This window comes from Elaeis guineensis, chromosome 3 (genome assembly GCF_000442705.2).
Source record: "Elaeis guineensis isolate ETL-2024a chromosome 3, EG11, whole genome shotgun sequence".
Classification (NCBI taxonomy): domain Eukaryota; kingdom Viridiplantae; phylum Streptophyta; class Magnoliopsida; order Arecales; family Arecaceae; genus Elaeis; species Elaeis guineensis.
This window is the reverse complement of record NC_025995.2, coordinates 97,933,886-97,953,615: the sequence shown is the minus strand read 5'-3', so window position 1 is coordinate 97,953,615 and position 19,730 is coordinate 97,933,886. Positions and strand designations below refer to the sequence as shown.

At 41.2% G+C, this 19,730-nt stretch overlaps 1 protein-coding gene across 5 annotated transcripts; it reads right to left on the bottom strand.

Annotated features, from left to right (window-relative positions):
* Positions 1-998: 998 nt before the first annotated feature.
* On the bottom strand, positions 999-13,501 carry LOC105041621 (protein LNK1). 5 transcript variants are annotated; one of them, XM_010918581.4, is made up of 9 exons: positions 13,315-13,501; positions 12,835-12,949; positions 9,090-9,610; positions 8,673-8,976; positions 8,465-8,548; positions 6,040-6,684; positions 5,183-5,331; positions 1,569-1,707; positions 999-1,481 (listed from the first exon to the last, which is right to left on the bottom strand). In XM_010918581.4, exons 2-9 carry the CDS (start codon positions 12,856-12,858, stop codon positions 1,404-1,406), a joined length of 1,944 nt encoding a protein of 647 aa, XP_010916883.1. In that variant the 5' UTR covers positions 12,859-12,949; positions 13,315-13,501; the 3' UTR covers positions 999-1,403. The 5 variants fall into 5 exon arrangements, with proteins under 5 accessions (XP_010916883.1, XP_010916886.1, XP_019705192.1 ...); XM_010918584.4 differs by having other exon boundaries at positions 1,569-1,704; XM_019849633.3 differs by having other exon boundaries at positions 9,090-9,577.
* Between the last annotated feature and the right edge of the window lie 6,229 nt (positions 13,502-19,730).

The window sequence follows — 19,730 nt, the reverse complement described above, 5'->3', positions numbered from 1 at the left end:
TTCTTCTCGGTATCTAAATGGACGAGAAGGCGAACACCATCGGGTATTGCTATACATCTAGATGGATAAGAAAGCAATCGCACCATCTCGCTGCATAAATTAGAACTACAAACTCGTGGAATGCTCTTTTTTACCCTATTTTTGATTGGACTCATGAGAGAGAGGATGGATGGCATTGGAAGAATGGATGACCTCCGTCTACTATTTGATTTAAAAATTTTTAAAAAATATAGATGAAAAAAAAGAGATTATTCATCCACCATTTGCTTACTTCTTTAGTAATAAATAAATATTATAAACTAATAATAATACTAATAATTTTATCAAAGGATAGTTTAGTAAAAATATCAAACAAATATCGTCCATCCTTTTTTCATTCTTCTTATATGATATAGAAGAAAGAATTATTCTCATCCAACCTATTATGTTTCACCAAATACGTAAAAGAATAAATGAATCTTCCATCCATCATCTTCCTCCTTTATCTTTTCTTCTCTATCTATCCTTCTTTCAATCCATCATTTGTACCAAACAAAGCATTAGAGTGAGCCTTACTTTTAATTAGAGTGAGCCTTACTTTTAATACTCAATGGTTGGATAGGGGCAAGATGCAATTCTGAATACATTAAGGGGGGTAAGGTGTGGTTCACAGAGCATCACTCTAACGAAATATAAAGATCGAAGTGGTCAAGAGTAACCTGGCCATTTATATAGCGTTGCACGAATCGGAAAATAACGGGGCAATATCTTGGAGTGGGTTTTAAATGAAGGGGCTCTGCACTCGTAGCAAAAGAAAACTTCCTGACGCATGAGTTACGAGAGGATTCGTGCTTCACATCAATCGTCACATGGCATGCCAGTTGCTAAGCTGGAATTGGACATGGATTTGAGCTTCACGATATAAATGGTGTCCCACATGTTTTCTCACCAAGGCCTACACGGATGTTCATAACATCGACAAACCAATGTGTGATATACAAAAAGTAACAAGAATGATAGGAGTCAGCGACAACAGTCTACGATTTCATTACAACCATGACAATTGTATATCCCTTTGGTTCTTAATGAGTTCCTCAAAGCACCTCGTTTGACTGACACGATTTGATTAGTTTATTACATGGCTCAATTCTCCACTTGGTTTGCACAAGTGGCACAAGAAACAAAACCAGCACATACTAGATTAGCACAACCATCAGCTAACTACATGTTAGTGCACCCTAATTATCTTTGGGACATACAAATATATATACAGTATTTTATGACTCTTAACTTACCACTAAAATATTACTATAGATGGTTTTGGGCAGTCTACAAACAAATGATAGTTCTAGCGGAGAAAAATGATGCTAGAGTGCCAAATTTCTCAACGTTGATCACCGTTCGGCAAGTTCAAACCTCTGCAATTACCCAACTCGCTTTTGAGAAACAAATAAATCAGGCAGCACAGGCTGGTTGCCGACAGGAACACGACTCTGTTCGTTCTGTAATAGGTGAGAGTTCGTAAGCAAAGATTCACATGTTCGAGCATCATTGTTATCCAAGAACAACAGTCCAAGAGTCAAACTTACAATGATATGAGACTCAAATGATAAGGCATCATCAGCAGGTCCTGTAGGAGGGTCTGAAGGCTTGTGGAAAAGTAGATGAGCCATAGACCGATCTATAGGATTTGTTTCAGTCTCGGCATTTGCAAGCTTCGCACACCTTCTAAAACACGAGCATCAAACGAACAATTAACGGCAGATACCAAGGAAATAATAATTAAAAGCAATGTTGCTCTCAGTAATAACTTTTTATTATAGGCAAATCCAAATAACTTGTGGTGATAAATAATTTATTAAACATTCAGCACAAGGTTGCTGTCAAATAATTCAAATACAATAGCAATACAACAGTCCATGCTTGAATCCAAACTCATTGGTGCACACAAAATAAATAACCATTAATTTCATTTAGTTGGTTCTATGTCTAACTTTAAAAAAAGAGAGAAAAAAAAAAAGCCTCACATGATTCGTTCAGATGTACTAGTAACAAGAGTACTGAAAAAGGAAGATGTCAGCACCTACCACTACTAAAGAAAGGATTTATATATTAAAAAAGGAATATGTAATGGAGAAAAAGGATTGCAGTGGTATTATTCAAACTCTATTGGGATGGGGGTCAAAGCCCTCAGACATGTAGTTTTTCTCAAAAATATTTGAGGTTCATAGGTTGACAATCACTTGAGCATGCAATCACTTTCAGAAATTTCAGATCACGTTAAATGGTGTGGATACTAATTAGAACCTCCAAGCATGTATTCAAAGTTGAGGGCATAATCATGTTAGTTCTCTCCTAAGAACATTGAAGCCATTCCTTGTGTGAGGGTATGACAGTTCGTCACCACCCAGCACCTTTAGCATTTGGCAGCAGATCCTAGACACCAACTTCCTATGTTAACAATTGAAATCAACTACCACAATTAGCAGGAGATGGAAACGTTTGCCAAGCTGTAAGCTCAATGCCATCATTGCCATCTTCAATGAATTCATTGCTGCATAGTGGTCATCACTCCATTCATATGTTGAATTTGCTCCAAGGAAATCTTTTTCTAGTAAGAAATGATTGTGATGGATTCAACTGGTCTATAGATCTTGCTACCTTATTTGTCAATTGCTCATGCCAAACCCATTTTTTCATATTAAAACCCTTCTTGTCTTCAGTCAAAACATTACAGCTTTCCTCCTTTTGGTTCAATTGATCACTTCAATCGACTTTGTATGGATTTTAACCTAAGCTCAAGTCACAGGAGAGAACGTTACTTCAAACATAATTGCCTATTCCACCCACACCATGAGCAAGGTCAAATTCAAACCAGTAAAGGAGGTGAATTTAGTCAAAATGATATTAGCTGCAACCATCAAGTAGCGGTGATAGCAACCACAGTAGAGCTTTTGAGGGATGCATGATGATGTCGGGTTGAGACTGTCGGCAACAGCAATGATTATGTTCAAGGATTAGCATGAAGAGGAGGTGGGAATTGCAAGCTTCAAAACAGGCCATGCCAAAAGTGAATGTCAGATATCAATGGAGTGCGAGGCTATGAGGAACAGGGAAGATGATTTCCTATTGGGATCTTTAAGGTTTCACGCAGACTGGAAACCTGGGATGGGTCACTCCAGTGGGTCTCACGAGAGCTAAGTATGGGCATAAGAAGTTAAAGGGGAAGGGATGGGTTTCAGGAAGTAGGCCTTTGGTGGCAACAAAGTTGACAAGATGGAATGTATCTAGCAGTTGGGCTAGCATTGGGATTAACTAGAAAGATAGGATGGCTTATGTGGGGCCTCATGTTGGACACCAATTTAACATTAAGGTCACAAAGGCCACAATTAGTTATGTAACCCAAAGCAAGCAATCAAACCCTATAAATTTCAGTTTTGAAACTCAATAACAGGGTTTTCCTTCAATGTTTAGAAAGACTGCACGCATCAAGTCACAAAAATGAAATCGGTCAAGTCTTATCCACACAATCAATGATCATGAAGGAGTTATAAGTGAATGTCCTTTTTCTTTTATCAGAAGAATACCTACATGTGTTTGCAGTATGCGTTGAGCTTGGTATTTGCTACATGGAATTAACGAGTGGCATGGATCAATTTATTTTTTTCCTCTAAGATTCAAGGCTTTAAATCCCATGGCATGGTTATATCCCTTTTTTACCAGGAACAGGGTGTGCTGCATCCCTCCCTATTCCAGCAATCGAGATGGTGGGGCATCCTGAAACGCGCTCTCATTTAATAAAATAAACAAGAAAAGTCCTGTCTCTCCCAAAACCTCAAAAAACCTGTTTAGCTCATGATTTTTCTAAAGCAGGGGCAAAATTGACACTTCAGCCCCTCCTAAACCATTCATCGCTGCTGTAAAATCTAGCCTACATCCATTCAAGTCCCCACTCCCCTCCTTTCCTCGTATCTCCACTTCCATTGCCATGTCCCTTTATTTCTCTCTCCCTCCCGCCTACCTCGAACATCTAATGCTGGCGCAGATGCTCCCTCTTCCTCTCTCAATGCTTCTGATGCTTACGGAAGATGTCATTCGTCAGATCTAGTATGCTGGCAACCCTTCATCCTCCTCTCTTTCTCTCCCTCTCGTTTCTTCCCCTACTCCATGCTGAAGAAATCTGCTCTCACCAAATCTTAGAAGGTGACAGTGGTATTGGATTCAGGGAAGGCAACCACCTAGATGAAGTGATCGAGGGGATGATAGAGATGCCCATGTGGCCTTGCTGGGCAACAGGGATTCTTCATGAGGAGAAATAAGCAGGATAGGGAGTTGAATTAGTTTGTCTCACTTATGGTCCTGATGCTCAGGCAGGACACCCACAGGATGAGTAGGACAAGAGGACCCCAAGAGATAGGGGTCCCGACCTTGATTCCAAATCTCAGCTTCTGACACGAATGGGTCGGGACATACAAGACGCGCTCCCCCAACCCACAAAAAAAACAAAAATAAAATAAAATAAAATCCCAGTGGGATTTAAAACATTGCTCAAATAATAAGGGGAGCCCACCAATGTAGTGGTCTGACACTAGAGCAAGTAAGATTGGGGTGCCAACCAACAAACCAAAGTCTAATGGTAATCACCCAATTTATTGATTGACCAAGTTGAATAAAAAGCAAAAAAAAATTAGTGTGATCTTCTTTATTATTTTCTATTCTCATTTCTCATTTCTTGAAAAGAGAATCTACAACATTCCATTACACCGCATAATGCTTCCACGAGTCTACTCTCATATTTTGGCTTTTATCTGGATGAACTTTCCTACCATATAATCCCAGTATACAAATACAATTTTAATGCTACTGATGGTCAAGCTTTAAAAACATATTCATCAACACTGACCACATGATACATTTATAGTAAATAATACATAGGCAAATGATAAAATCATCTTAAAATTATCGTGTAGATTCCTGGAAGAGCTCAAAATAAGCTAATGGTTCATAAGATCAATAACTGGAAATTATGTCAGGGAAAGAACTAATCAAAACTTTAAGGAGAAAGGTACAGTAAGCATTTATAGTGCAATAAGCTACAAGCGATTCATTTCACAGCAAGACAACAAAGAATATTGTTGAAGTCCATAAAATATAGGCATTGCAAATAATTTTCATGTCAAAACTACAACAAGATGAGCCATACCTTTTTGATGTTTCTGTACTTTGAGTTCCTCTTGAATCTATATTCTCTCTGCTGCAATTGCTTGTATTAGAGAAAATATGCCTTTGTCCAGCACTCCTTGCCAGACGGTATAAACTATCTCTAATGCACAGCTTTGTTCTAACATCCAACTGAAAAATAAAAATAATTGAAGTCACTGGCACTTCTGCAGATACTTTGTGCACATACTTGCACAGAGCCACAGACATATATAATTTTAGGTTAAAAAAGAAGAACCTTTCATTTCATTAACAAGTCATGATCATTACTTAATATGATAGCATTGAGGAGGGTGACATTCAGTGCAAATGACAATCGGTAGATATAATATTTACATTTGCAGCTGATAAGTAGAGCTTGTTTGAAAGGAAAGTAATTCCAAAACTACAATAGAACACATTAAAATGTCAAGTCCATGAAAAATTAAACAATTAGTGATTTTATGATGCACAACTTCAAAAAGAGCGAAAACATTTGAAAAGCTAAGATTTAAGGTCGCAATGTATTTTCTAGCAACAGAAAGCAATTACCAAGTTAGACAGAAGCCTGTTGTGGTATTAATATACAACAACACCGTATACAAGAAATACTGGTGAAGAGTTGAAGTCCTCACACTGAATGTTATGGATGAAAGTGTTAGGTTCAGAGAAGAAAGAAGCTAAGATAAATAAAATGTGAAATGCTTACTCAGCTAATATTCAGCATAAATATAAACATGAAAAGTGCAGCCACTGAACATGGTGAAATACCAGCAAATGACACAAAACAATATCATACACTACGATATATATACACTCGAACAAGAATTGTATTCTAAGGCCCAATGTAAGTAGCTATACCTGATCTATAACATCCTGAAGCTGTTGAAAACTGGTTGCCTCTAGTGAGACGTCATCAGAAGAAACAGTTGTCATGAAAGAGTTATCCTGCATTATAGAAGAATCCTTGTCGATGGCTGAAAGTCCTATGTTTCGCTCTTCTTGTTCACTGCTGCATCCTGTCTTATGTTGAGATTTGTGATGATTTTTCATAGCCATAGTTTTGCTTGTGCATGATGTTTGCCAATGCCTGTGGTCAACAGTCACTGAATCATGTAACTGCTGCTTATGTTTCTCCATTTTTTCCTCAGATTTCATTGTTGGAGGCAAAGATGATTCCTTTGGTAACCTCTTCATGTACTGGTAGGAATCAGTTGTGACGTGATCTAAGACTCTATTAGAAGAGGAAAGATCAATATCATTTTCAAATGCATTACTCAATGTCCTCAATGTGGATGGAACTTGATGTGTAGAAAAATTGTATTCCAAATTTGAATGAGGATTAGAAGTGTCCATGTAACTTGATGAAGCAGATCCCAAGATATGCTTTGGCTCCAACATATGTTCCGATGGGCATGCTTCAGCGGCTGAAATAGCAGAAGAGGGAAGCTTCCGATCTGCAAATTGCTGTATTATTTTTTCTTCAGACAAGTACTGGCTTCCGATCTGCATTATGTTCATATCAATCAATAAGATCAAGTTTATCAAGTTTTAAATAAGTGAAGAATACAAGATTTATGGTGAGGTCCATTTGAATTGTTTTCTAAGATCACAAATATTATATTTTTTTAAAAAAATGTTGTTTATGGAAAGAAAGCTTCAATACAGATGTTAAAATATCATTATGAAGACCAGTTGAATCATATTCAATTAAAAAAGTTGGGCAGCTAATTCAGCATGTCATTGAAGAAATTGCTTTCATCACTAAGTTGCAGAAAGGATAAAGAACAAGGATCAAGCAAATTCTTTTTGAGAATGCTAACCATCCATATCTAATAAAATCATTTCAAGCACAAAACAAGAGTCACTGTAATGCTCTTGCAGCCTATTTTAATTCCAGAACTTCAGAAGAGTAGAACATATAGACCACAGGAAATTTGGTATCTCATAATTGAACATGTATTTGTGATTCTTCCATGGAGATATGGTAGTGTTTTCCATCACTACTTAAAACAGATAGAACATAGCCATCGCATGGCTAAGATAAAGGATCAATGCAATAACCTACAAGTGAAAAGACATGCACGTTGCAGAAATTTCAAACAGTCCTCAGTTCCACAAAAACGAACTCCACACTTTTTGTTAATGGGTCCGACTTCGACTCATCCATCCAACATTTAATTGGTTATGTCCTCTTATAATATCATATTTAATGATTGAAGATGACAATGGATCAAATATGATATTTAATAGGTTTTTTTTTTTCACATACTCCATTTCACAAAGTCATACAAAATCAATGGGATATTTGCAGTGAACAAATAGAGTGCCAACAAGATATTTAAATGTCACATAATCTATTTTCTTCATTCCCTTCATTTCTTCACAACGTGCATAAAAGCTTGGAGCAGATGGAGAAGGCATATTGTTGCAAGAAGTCCTCCCATGAAGCCACCAAACAGCTAGCCCAAGGATGAGAAATAGGAGACTAAACTCATCAGATTACACAAAAGAAATTTTTGAGACAGCACAAATCAGCCATTGTTTTCCATGAGAAACATGGAACCAACAAACAATCCAACAACATGGGATGACCAATGGTTGATGAAATAATGATCAGAACTGAGGATAGAATGGTGCTAGAGAATATGTGAAACTCTTCAAGACAGTTCATCAGCATATGGAGCACACGTTATGTTTATAAGCATGACTAGTAGAATCAGTGTAGAAGTAGCCCACCTGCTATTTATGAAGACTTCTTCCATCAGATGGCTACAGAACAATGCATTTGACATCTGGTAGACCAGTTGCCAGTTATGCTTGAGTACAAGATGAGAATGAATCACAAAATCCCCACTTGCCTAAAAGACTAATGTCCAAGTAGACAATGGGGATGTGGTGAGCTATCACCATTTGACATCTGCCAGTGGCTACTTATGCTTGAGCACAAGATGAGAATGGATAATATCATCCCCATTTGTCTACAAGACTAATCTCCAAGTAGCTTATGGGGATGCAGTGAGCTCTCAATCTGCTCATGGGATCAACAACAGCCTGGTATATACTAGGAAGTGCCGATTACAATATACAACATTTTGGCAACATCTAGCCTAATGACCTGTGTATTCATTATATTTTGTGATTCCATCTCTTCATGGTATTAAACCACATATAACCTTTATTGCTTGACCATAAATTGAGGAAACAGAACAAAAAAAGTTTATCATATGTAAGAGCAACTTCTTAAAAATTGGCAATGAGATCAGCGAAATCTATGGAAACTTACATCAGTTATCATATCAAGGTCCTCAGATCCACTGCAAGTCTGGTTGAGAGCTGATGACTTCATCTCAGCCCTCTTATCATACAACTGGAACAAAGTTATGAAGTGGCTATCAGAAAATACATTAAAAGGTGGAATTATTTGATTCCACAGTTCTTCTAGTTATAAATATTCAAGAGTAATGCAAATGTCACAGAAGTTTCTTACATACTTCTTTAGATGCAAATTCATCTTCATTTTCAGCACTAGCATCCAAGCAATCACCATCGAATTGATAGGCAACAGTAGATGACTTATTAATAACAGCAGATGGCGAATCAGTTTTAGGCAAAAAGTTGGTGTTTGCAGACTGATGTTCCAATGAATTATTCAGCACATTCAAATCTGAACATGAGGATTGTAGGCCTGAATCAAAAGTAATTTCTGAACCATAAATGGAATGTGACGAAGAGGGAAACCATGACAGCTCGTTTGCATCGTCCGTACACCCTTGCCCAAATGTGAAATCACAGTTTCTCCAAAAATCAAAAAATACATATATGAATGAAAATAAAATTCATAGTTGAAATTTAAAAACAATGTAAAAAAAAGGAGTCCTCAGACATGAAATTAAAATTCATCAAGCTACCTGAACATTTTGTCAACGTCCTCAAAATTGCCAATATCAGGCCAGTCATAATAGGCAAGATCATTTTCCCTGTCTTTGTGTCCATTTTCCAAAAGGCAGGTATTTTTAACAGCTGGAGAAACATTATCAAGTGGGAAATGGCAATCATTGCTTCCATCTGCTGAACCCCTAGTCCCAAGGATAGAATTTCCTGTGCAAAATATACTGCTATCTGTATTCACATTGCAGCCCTTTATGCAGCTATCAGAGACTTCAGCATCCTGGGACAGCAGTGTAATGGCATTGTGGATGTACTCAGGATCACAGCTTCCATGATTCATTGGAGGAACCAAATATGGTTTTTCTTTCCCCCAGAGTACAGTTTTAGCCACTCCAGTGCTATCTGTGCTCTCTCCAACATTATTTCCTAAATGCCTGTAAGCATTACCGACAGCCACTGATTCATTCACCTTTTCACCATCTCGATGCGGCATGATGAAAACATCACTCTGAGCAAATTCATCCCACAAATTATCTACAAGCTGCACAAATACTAAATAAATTACCACTTTTCTACGGCTTTAACTATTTTTATTTATAGTTGTTTCAACATAGATGGACAAGCAAAAATGACTGCAATAATTTTAAGATGATATCCTTACATATTCTGAGTAGATTGATTTAACAACATTGAGTCTAATTTGATAAATGTTTCTTAAGTTAGCATCAGAGTAGACAGAGGATGGGGAAATTAATAGCAGATATTGAAGACTCTCTGTATCATAGTTTAACAAATAGTGCAATCCAGCCAAGTTTGATTGGGGCCTCAGTTTGATCAGTCTTGGCTTGAAATCAAATGTGAGCCTGGAGGCCATAATTTGATCAAATCTGATATCTAACCAAGCCAAAGGCACAGCTAATTGGATTGGTTTGATAACCTTAAATCAAGCTGAGACCAGCTAAGCTTATGTCAAGCTTGGATCAAGCATAATCAAAACTAGGCTCAAGACTGAATTAAAGCTTGATTTAAACTTGAATTAAAGTTCAACCTGATTCAAATGAATTAAATAATCCACTAATTAAAGCCTTAATCTCATCTGAAGCACTCCATACATTAGCTGTTGGATATATTCAACCAGTTGATTAGATATATACTTACACATATATTGCATATAACATGCCCAATTTCAAGCATTACCAAGCTGAGATGGATTGAGATGGATTGAGCTGGATCCTTCTTAGGGTCCTTCTCATGCTTGGCTTAAAATTAATAACGAGACTAGGACATCTGAATTAACTTCTAACCAAGCTCCAATATGCTTAAATCAAGCTGATCAAGTCTCAAGCTGCTCGGACCTATTGACAATCCTACAAGTTGAGAAAAGCATATCTGGCGACATCTTTCACTACTCCAGGTTTTGAATTAAAAAAATCTTTTGTTTTAGTCAGAACACTATGGAGTAGTGAAATTGTGTATTATTTACCTACCACCAGGCAGAAAAAGCTCAAGCTGTCGATCTTTTTTTTTTTTTTTTTTTTCTGTGTGTGTGTGTGTGTGTGTGTGTGTGTGTGTTTATCGCACAGTAACAATCACCTCCCAACAAACCGCCACCACCTCACAAAAAAAGTAAAAAAAGTGTGACCTGGGGCTTTTGACCACACATATGAATGCATAAATAAGTCAAGAGAAGAAAAGACTGAAGAATAAATGGATAAAACTGGCTCATGCAAGAAGAAAAAACCATTCAGACAGATCTCAGACTTGACTCGTGTAGTTCATCTGTCAGTTATTAAATGTAAATCCACTTGAATGTTATTGTGAAAATTATTTCTCAAACATTATGCAACATCAGCTTTTATAACAGATTGTACCGGTAAGTAACACTATCACACTGTGTAGAGATATCTTACATTTAGATTAGCACTGGCCATAGAATTAATAGGGGCCTTTCCATCTCGGTGTACATATTTTGGTGAGATGTGTTGTCTTTTAAAGTGCGAGTGCTTTTTTAGGATTTTTTGCCTCGTACTCTGTAATCTCCAAATTTTCAATATTGAAGAAAGTGAAAAATCCCCAAGTATCTCTGCCCATGGTTTTTCCCTTTGATTCGAAGGGCTTTCCACATAAACCGTGAATTTACATTGATCTTTGTCTTCTTTGATATCTCTTTTATTTGACATCTTGCTACAACATACTGCAATGGTCCATCAAGCCAAATAGTCAGGCCTGACCTGTTTACAAATGGTCTGCATTTTGCATTGTAAGCATGACCTAAGCTATTATCCTATAACTTAAGCAGTCCAAAGTAGTCCAAAGTAGGTTGGATACACCTATAACTAAAGCTTAGTCTAAAGTAGATTTTGACTGTCAAATAGCTTGAAGAGTCTAGAAAATACAGTATTACATGGACAGATGGATCAAAGCATGCAAGCACAGACAAATAATACGTTCTGCAATGGTCCCATTGTTCAGGCAAGCTATCAGTTTGTCCAACATGATAGTGACAAACTTTTTAAAAGTTGATTCCTGAACCAACTAGGATGCCAGCTAGCTTAGTTGGTTTACAACCACCTAGTTAGGCCCAATCGCCTAGGCATCCCCCATATGCTGGCCTGCCACGGGTGGGTAAGTAGCCCACCTAGGCATACAAGGCACTATCTCCAGTTCTACATGCTGGAGTGGAGGGTTTTATGTAGGACAAGTCAGGATATTAGGTGCATCACATACATGAATCAGAATGCCCACATTTTTCCATGTTGCAGCCTCAACACCTTACCATGTTAGAGCTTGTAAATTGCATGAATTCATTATTTTCTGAAGTTGCTTGTTCCACTAACCAACTTGAGTTGTAGAACAATTTTCAGGAACCTACTAATATATATTTTTATGAAAAGTTGGCATCTTTGGTTGTTAACATTTCATGTGACACAAAAATAGGTTCTTGACTTAACATAAAAGTGTTTGCATACCCTAATCATTTGATTTCTTTTGATTCATTTCCAGTTTGCTGCTTATTTTTATATGTTTCTTATTTTTTTTTCATCCAACTTCCACCAAGGTGGACACCTGAATACCCACCATTTAGCCTAAATTCCTGTGGTTTATTGCCTTTTAAAATTGGTAGACAACCTGACAACTTGGAGCAATTCATAATGCACAAATTTTCTGTCATAGCATGCTAGGGTTAAATATAAATCGGCAAGTAAGCTGTATCAAACCACCTTGACCACAAGAAGCATTGGTAGCTCAACAAGTAAACTTGGCAAAAAAAAAAAGTGTATTATCACGATCAACAAACTGAGGAGCAAGGTGAGGAGGCTGCTGAAAAGTTTACATTCATGATCTCCCACTGAACTATGTTGCTTCACTTTCGAGAAATATTAGCGTTTGGTAATTTCAGTCAATTACTTTTTGGTGATAAAATCCCTCTTAAGACTTATTCAACACTTGGTTATGATTTTTGGGTGTCATCAAAAAAAATGGCGTCAAATCCTCAACCTATTCTTCGACCTATTATTATCTGTCATGCACTCATAAAAATGAAAATCTGCAGAGATCTCTAAAATCACTCTGTTGCGATTTCCACTATGTGCATTCAAACAATTTAGCACCATGGACAGACATCAGATAACATTCTAGCAAGAATTACGACGCCAACACCCCACCCCACCCAGAAAAACAGAAAAAAAAAAAAAAAAAAAAAAAAAAAAAAGCCCCGGGAAGAGAGAGAGACTTGATTCCAAGAATTTACTAAAGCAAAGCTACCTTGCGAGAGCTCCAGTCCGACATCCTCTTCACCGATCTAATATCCTGGGCGAAAACTGTACAATTCCCTTGGATCTGATCTCATATTCACGAGCAAGAAATGGCCTTTGATCTTCTGCGGCAATAGAAATCTTTTAAAAATAAATAAATAAAAATAATCATAAGATTAAACAACTAGCACAGGACTCTCAAAAACCTTCTTCACTAAGAAAACCGGCTCAAAAACTGAAGCTAAAGAGGACGAAGTAAACTATCAAAATCTTTAGAAAACCAGTCATAAAACCACACAAAAAAAAAAGAAAAAAAAAATCCCCAAACCGATTAAGACCTAACAGCAGGCTTAGAGGAAACTTTTGCTGATCACAGAACCAGCTCAAGAAATCCTAAACGAAGCTAGAGAGCCCGGATTAAGCCTTGAAAGGCAAGTAAATATCCGGAAAAGGGGCAAAAAAAAAAAAAAGGAAACGAGACAAGACCTACCTCCAGACTCAGCACGACCTCATCCCAACGAAACCAGCTCAAGAACTCCAAAATCGAAGCTAAAAAGGTGGAATCCTCACCAAAATTGTGGAAAACCCTAATCGAACACTGGCTGGAGCTTGATCTTTCCAGAGACTTCTATATCGTCCTGGTTCTGAGCCTACCCGCTGAGTGTTTTATCATTATTTTTTTTCTTTCTTTTTTTAAAGTTATATATTCCATATTTTAAACTGGCGGTGCAGGGCTTCCACGGTGGGGCCCAGAAGCCTCCAACTCGTGGACGAGAGCATGGGAGAGAATCCTATCAAATGACTAATTCCGATTGGCTAAGCGCCGGCCCAAGGCCTTCAGTGGATGACACGTGTCGGCACGCGGGCTCGCACCTGCGTGGGGTCTCGTTCCCGTACTCGCTGGCTTCTCGTTCTCGTACTCGCTAATCTTAACCGTTCAAAGTAAATCTTATTAAAACATCTCGTCAAACCATCCTCTCTCGTGAATGACTTGGGTGCATATCAACAGAACGAATTTAAATAAATTTTCATTAAATTTTATGTTCAAAATATTACCGAATTCCTAACCAAATTTGATATCTAACTATCTCTTTTACAACTTAAAAAACCTTTGAACTAATAATCATATATTGATTTAAGAAATTCTTATTTTGGGACTGTAAGATCACGATGCCCCTTCACCTCATCAAAATTTTTTGCTTCGACCAGCAATCCTCTCCTAACTTGGATATTTTTTTTTATTTTAAATAAAATTTTAATTCAAATATTTAAAAAATTCATCTACACATACATCATATAATGTTGTATCTAAAGATGTCAATGGAGGACCATTTACCACAAGTGCCTATATTTGTTGAGATTCATTATCTTATGTCATTGACTATACAACTAAAAACCCTCTTTAATTTGTCTTTGGTTTGTTCACTTTTATTTACATAAATTATTAAAATATTTGATTGATCTAAATATCTAAAATTAAATTGAACTCAATGTGCTTGTATCCTCAAGAATAATGAATATATAACTATTTGCAAGACCAAATAAACAAATCATATTGTCAAAATGGTCATCTAACATAAACCATCAAAATCATATGATCTATTCGGCCAAGAAAATATACAAACTATAAATTAATAAAAAAAATGAAACACCAAATTTTCTTTTTCTTACCATATTATATATGATTTCGGTATTTCACACACACATAACACAATAATCTTTAGTTATCTTTGGTGGGAAAATAACTTTCAACTTTTATTCTTACAAGTCAAGCCATCTTGATCGGGCTGGTTCTTAATTCTAATATTACTTGAGTCATCTTGTCTCTTGACTTGGTTGTATTTTCCCTTTATTTTGAGACATTGATGGAAAGAAGAATATGTCTATAGTCAGACTAGATAGATGGTGGGCAATTTAAGGGTGGCAATACCATCTTGTTTAACCTATTTAATTTGATTCAACCTATCATAGGCTGGGTTGTTTTAGCTATGTAATAAAATAGTGATGTTCGGATATGGGGTTTTTAGTTTGTTTAATTAGTAAGTCAAATTTAGGTTGATAGATTTTTGATGTTACCCGTATCTGTCCTGATTTATATTTGGTTTAACTTAATTTGATTGCTACCTCTAGGAGGCATTTCATTTCAAAAAGTATAGATGGTAGTGATTTTGTTACTTTGATCTTCAAAAACTTTCGTAATTATGATCATACCTTCTTGAGTGGAACAAAAACTATCATGCAACACTATTAGGATAAAAAAAATAAAAACTTGGAGATAAATCAAAATAAGTAAAAGATAACTGAAAAGATAAACATAAAACTTTTGATCATCGACCGGTGAAGGGCTCTTTTCAGAATTATAATTTAGTATATATTTATCTTTTTAACTGTTGGTGCAAAAACCCGCTTGCGCCGGAGAAGCTGGAGTCGACGAAGTCACGGTCGCCGCCGGGATCTACAAAGGAAGTCTAAACCAGAGGTGGGGTTGCTCCGGCAAGACCCTCCGACGCTCAAGTCAGTTCTCTGCCTCAACAAGAATGGAGTGCTCGAACGGAGAATTTAGCAGAGTTTTGAGGTAAAAAATGAGAGCTTATAGAATAACGTATCTGGGGTCCCCCTTATATAGGCGGTGGGCTCAACAGACTGATAGTGATGTTCATAACCGTCTCGTAGTGGGCTGCCCTCCATCAGGAGGAATTTGCTGCGAGGAGTAGTGGAGTAGACCCGTGGCTCTCACTGCAGCGCGCCACGTGGAGTCTGCTGCAGGGAGTGGAGCGGCGTCCGTTGTCGCGACTTGCCAGTGGATGGAAGGATCGCGCAGTATCCGTTACAGGAGGTGGAGCAGGATCGTGATCATTATAGCGGCCTGCCTGGGAATAATGGAGCCGCGCGGGGTCCGCCGCAGGAAGTGGAGCAGAATCGTGGCCGTCATAGCGGTCTGTCAGGGGATGATGGAGCTGCGCAGAATCAATCGCGGGAAGTGGAGTAGGATAAAGGTGGTCACTGGGTTGCGCCAGAAAGTACAGGTTCGTCGGCCGAAGTTTGGTAGTGGTCGGAACTGGTGACGGAGCCTGGCTCCCGCAGGATCCCGGGCGGAGACCTCCCTGTAGTTGAGGTTATGGACGGGGCCCGGCTCCCGTAGGAGTCCTGACGGAGTCCTCCTTGAGGCCGGGGTCGTGAACGGAGCTCGGCTCCTGTAGGAGTCCTGGCGGAGTCCTTCTTGAGGTCGAGGTCGTGGACGGAGCTCGGCTCCCATAGGAGTCCTGGCGGAGTCCTCCTTGAGGCCGGGGTCGTGGACGGAGTCCGGCTCCCGTAGGAGTCCGGGCGGAGTCCCCCTTGCGGTTGAAGTTGTCGGCGGAGTCCGGTTCCCGTAGGAGTCGTCCTGCAATCAAAGTCAGGTGCGGAGTCCGGCTCCCGTAGGAGTCCGGACAAAGCTTACCGGTAGCCAAAGCTGACGACGGAGCCCGGCTCCTGTAGGAGTCCGGGCGGAGTTGTTCTGTAGTCGAAGCTGACGACGGAGCCCGGCTCCCGTAGGAGTCCGGGCAGAGTTGTTCGGTAGTCGATGTTGGCGGCGGAGTCCGGCTCCCGTAGGAGTCCGGACGAAGCCTGTCTGTAGCCGTTGGAGTCGAGGGCGAAGCCCGGCTCCCGTAGGAGCCCGGGCGGAGTCTTCCTGCAATTAAAGTCAAAGGCGAGGTCCGGCTCCCGTAGGAGTTCGGACAGGGCTTACCAGCAGTTGATGTTGAGGACGGAGCCCGACTCCCGTAGGAGTCCGGGCGGAGTCTACTTGCGGTTGAAGTTGTCGGCGGAGTCCGGCTCCCGTAGGAGTCCAGACGAAGCCTGTCTGTAGCCGTTGGAGTCGAGGGCGAAGCCCGGCTCCCGTAGGAGCCCGGGTGGAGTCTTTCTGCAATTGATTCTGCTGAGGACTTCGGCTGTGGGTATTTTATACCCAACACCAGTCCCCCTACTTTCGAGTTTGAATTTCGAACGAAGGAAGTACAGAGATATGGGCACAGCCGAAACCATCCCCTCGAATCCCGTGCACTGCCGTCCCCAGATAATTTGGCATTAAATGCGCGCGTGCCGGAGTCTTTTCGAATCGGGACGATACGAAGGGACTCTTCAAAATTTCCGCAGGTACACTGGCCCAGGTACGACGCACTAATAGTCCTGCCAACCGTCAGCCGCTTTTAGCCGCCTGCCATGGTGAGTGGGACACGTGTCGAGCGCGGGTTGGCCTAGGGGGATTCACGATCATTATGGCGTCGGATCCCAGGATTTATTTAAACCCATCCTCCCACCTTTAGGTGCCCTATTCCGTTCCAGAGTTTCTATCAGTGTCTGCCTTCTCTTCGAGAGCCCTGTTTCAGTGGGCATCTTCTCGAGCCGTAGGTGTCTTCCAAAGCGTCCCTGTCTTCGTCCTTCTGGTCCCTCAGAGCGATATAGGTTAGTTCCAGCACCTTCAACCTTCTTCCCACCGCCTAGGGACTTCTTCTCTGTCATTATTTTTTGCATCCCTCCGAGTTAGTTTCCGGTGGCCTCTCATCCCCCATCCCGTCCGTCTTCTTAGGGACCTTTAGAGCCCTCCTTCGAAACTACCCAAAATATCGTCCGGCTCTTCCGCTCCCTGCAGTTCCGGGAGCTCTTCCGCCTCAAACCCCCAGGTCCCCCGCCCCGTAGATGAACCTGCGTCTGGGGCTGGGCTCCGTCCGATTTTTGCACCGGGCGCCATTCCATGTTCCCTGACCTCGGAGGAGCTCCTTCTGATAAGGGTTCAGTATGGAGTTCCTCCGGAGTACGACCTGGAGCTGCCTGGCCCTTCTGACCGAGCCAGCACTCCCTCATCTGGTCGTTTTTGTCTGTACCAGGAAGCGTTCCGTGCCGGACTCCGGCTTCCGCTACCTTCCTTTGTTGTTGCCCTCTTCCGCTTCTTAGACATCTCCTTGGCTTCCGTGGCCCCGAATTCTTTTAGATTTTTGATAGGATTTCTCTCCCTTTGCCACGTAGTCGAGGTCCAACCGTTCCTCTCCCTGTTTAGGCACTTCTATACTTTCAAGTGCCATCCTTCGGCGAAGGACTGGTGGTACTTCTCCCCCCAGTTCGACAAGAAGGGGTTGCTGAAAGACGCCCCTTCTTCAATCCACAATTGAAAGGAGAAATATCTCTTCGTCCACTGTCCGACCTTGAGACTGGGCCTGCCCCCTTGGGGCTCTCTGAGGGATTCTGTCCGTCGGGCCCCCAGCCTGGGGGAGGATGACCTCCAGGCTGCCCGGAAGCTTCTAGCTTACTCCGCTCCTTCCCTTCCCAATCTTCTGAGGGAGCAATTTCTTTTCAACATCGGCCTGAGCCCCCAGGATCCAGCGAGTATTCATCTTTTACCTTATCTTCTCTTTTCATGCCTTTCTCCTTTTCCTTTCTCTTTTTACCTCTTCTTCCTTCTCTCTCTTTTTTTTCTCTGTTTTTTTTCTTTCTCTTCTCTTCTCTCTTTTTTTTTTTTTTTACTCTTGATTGATTGGTTTGCTTCTTTTTCTTCTTTCCTTTTCTCTCTCTTTTTTTCTTCTTTCTTTTTTTTTTTTTTTTTAGGAATGGATGCCGAAGCAGCGCGGATGCTTGCCAGGGGCCTTAGGGCCCACAAGAGGAAGGGTGCTGCGACCTCCGGATCGGCGAAGAGGGCCAGGGCAGAGGAGTCGAGCTTAGCCGCACCCGTCCAGATGGCCCCGACCATCGACATTCCCTCAGATGCCGAGCCAACGGCTCCCCGGGCCTCCTCGAGGAGTCCGCCGACTGGGGCTCCCATTTCGGGGGTCCACCCCACGGAGGCGCCCGTAGTCGAGAGAAAAAGAAGGAAATCGGTGGCCCGCAGGGTGAGTAGCCGCCGAACTGCTGCGGACGAGTCCCTCTGCTCCGAAGAGGGATCGGAGAATCCCTTCAATGATAGGGACTTGATCAGGCGGTTGATCGACGGTTGCATTCTGCCTGACGTCGTTGAGAGGATCGACCGCGCCGATCCTGAGCAACGGGCCTGGGACTCTTTGGGGTCCTTCCTTGAGGTAAGCGACTCTTCATTTACATGGCTATTCGGCCTTTGTTTTAATTCCCTAGCCGTCCTTGCAGATTGGGCACCAGCTCCTCACCTATATCGAGGTGGTGAGCCGTGCGAGGAGGGACATCCTCCAGGCGGAGGAATGCTGCCAGGCCGAGGCTGCCCGTCTCCAAGCAAAGACGGCCGAAGTAGTCACCCTCCAGGAGGCCCTGAAAAGAGAGAAACAAGCTCGGGAGGAGGAGAGGCAGACCTTGGAGGAATCGGCGAGAAAGGCGGAGGCCGAGGTCGCCAACTTGGCCGAGCAAATTTCGGTCCTGGTCTCGGAGGCCAAAGTCCTTGCGGTGGAGGAATTCAAGACCTCCACGGAGATGAGAGACCTGAAGGTCCAATTTGGCCAGGAAGCGTTCATAAGGGGGTTCGAGCTCTGCCAAGAGAAGGTGACCAAAAAATTTTCAGAACTCGACCTCAGCTTCCTAGGCGAGGAGTATGAAGACGAGATCGGTCCCTCTCCAGCTGCCACTGCCGTCGCAGCCCCCTTGCCGGGGACGTCGAGTTCTCCAACCCCCACCCCCGAGGTCTGAGACCTTCGATCTTGTACCTTTATTTCGTCACAAATTTTTTTTTCTGTTTGTCTTCAAAAATCATCCAATCAATAAAGTTGAATTTTTTGTTGCGGACGGCTTCTCCTCCCCCCTCTTTCCTTCTCTCTGTTCTTCTTCCTATAATGAGTTGTGCTTTGACGCTTTTGCCTTCTGATGGCAGTGTCCTGCGGAAGCACTCCCCCTGCCCCTGGGGGTTCCGCTGAAATCGACGATCCAGCGACTGAAGAAGGAAGTCCTTCACCTGACAAAGAAGTTAAAGAAGAC

Coding starts and splice junctions, on each gene's coding strand:
- LOC105041621 (XM_010918581.4), bottom strand. CDS start 12,858: ATGTCGGACTGGAGCTCTCGCAAG. Junction 9,611..12,834: donor CGGACTGGAGCTCTCGCAAG/GTAGCTTTGCTT, acceptor GTATTTGTGCAG/CTTGTAGATAATTTGTGGGA. Junction 1,708..5,182: donor AGTACAGAAACATCAAAAAG/GTATGGCTCATC, acceptor CTCGTGTTTTAG/AAGGTGTGCGAAGCTTGCAA.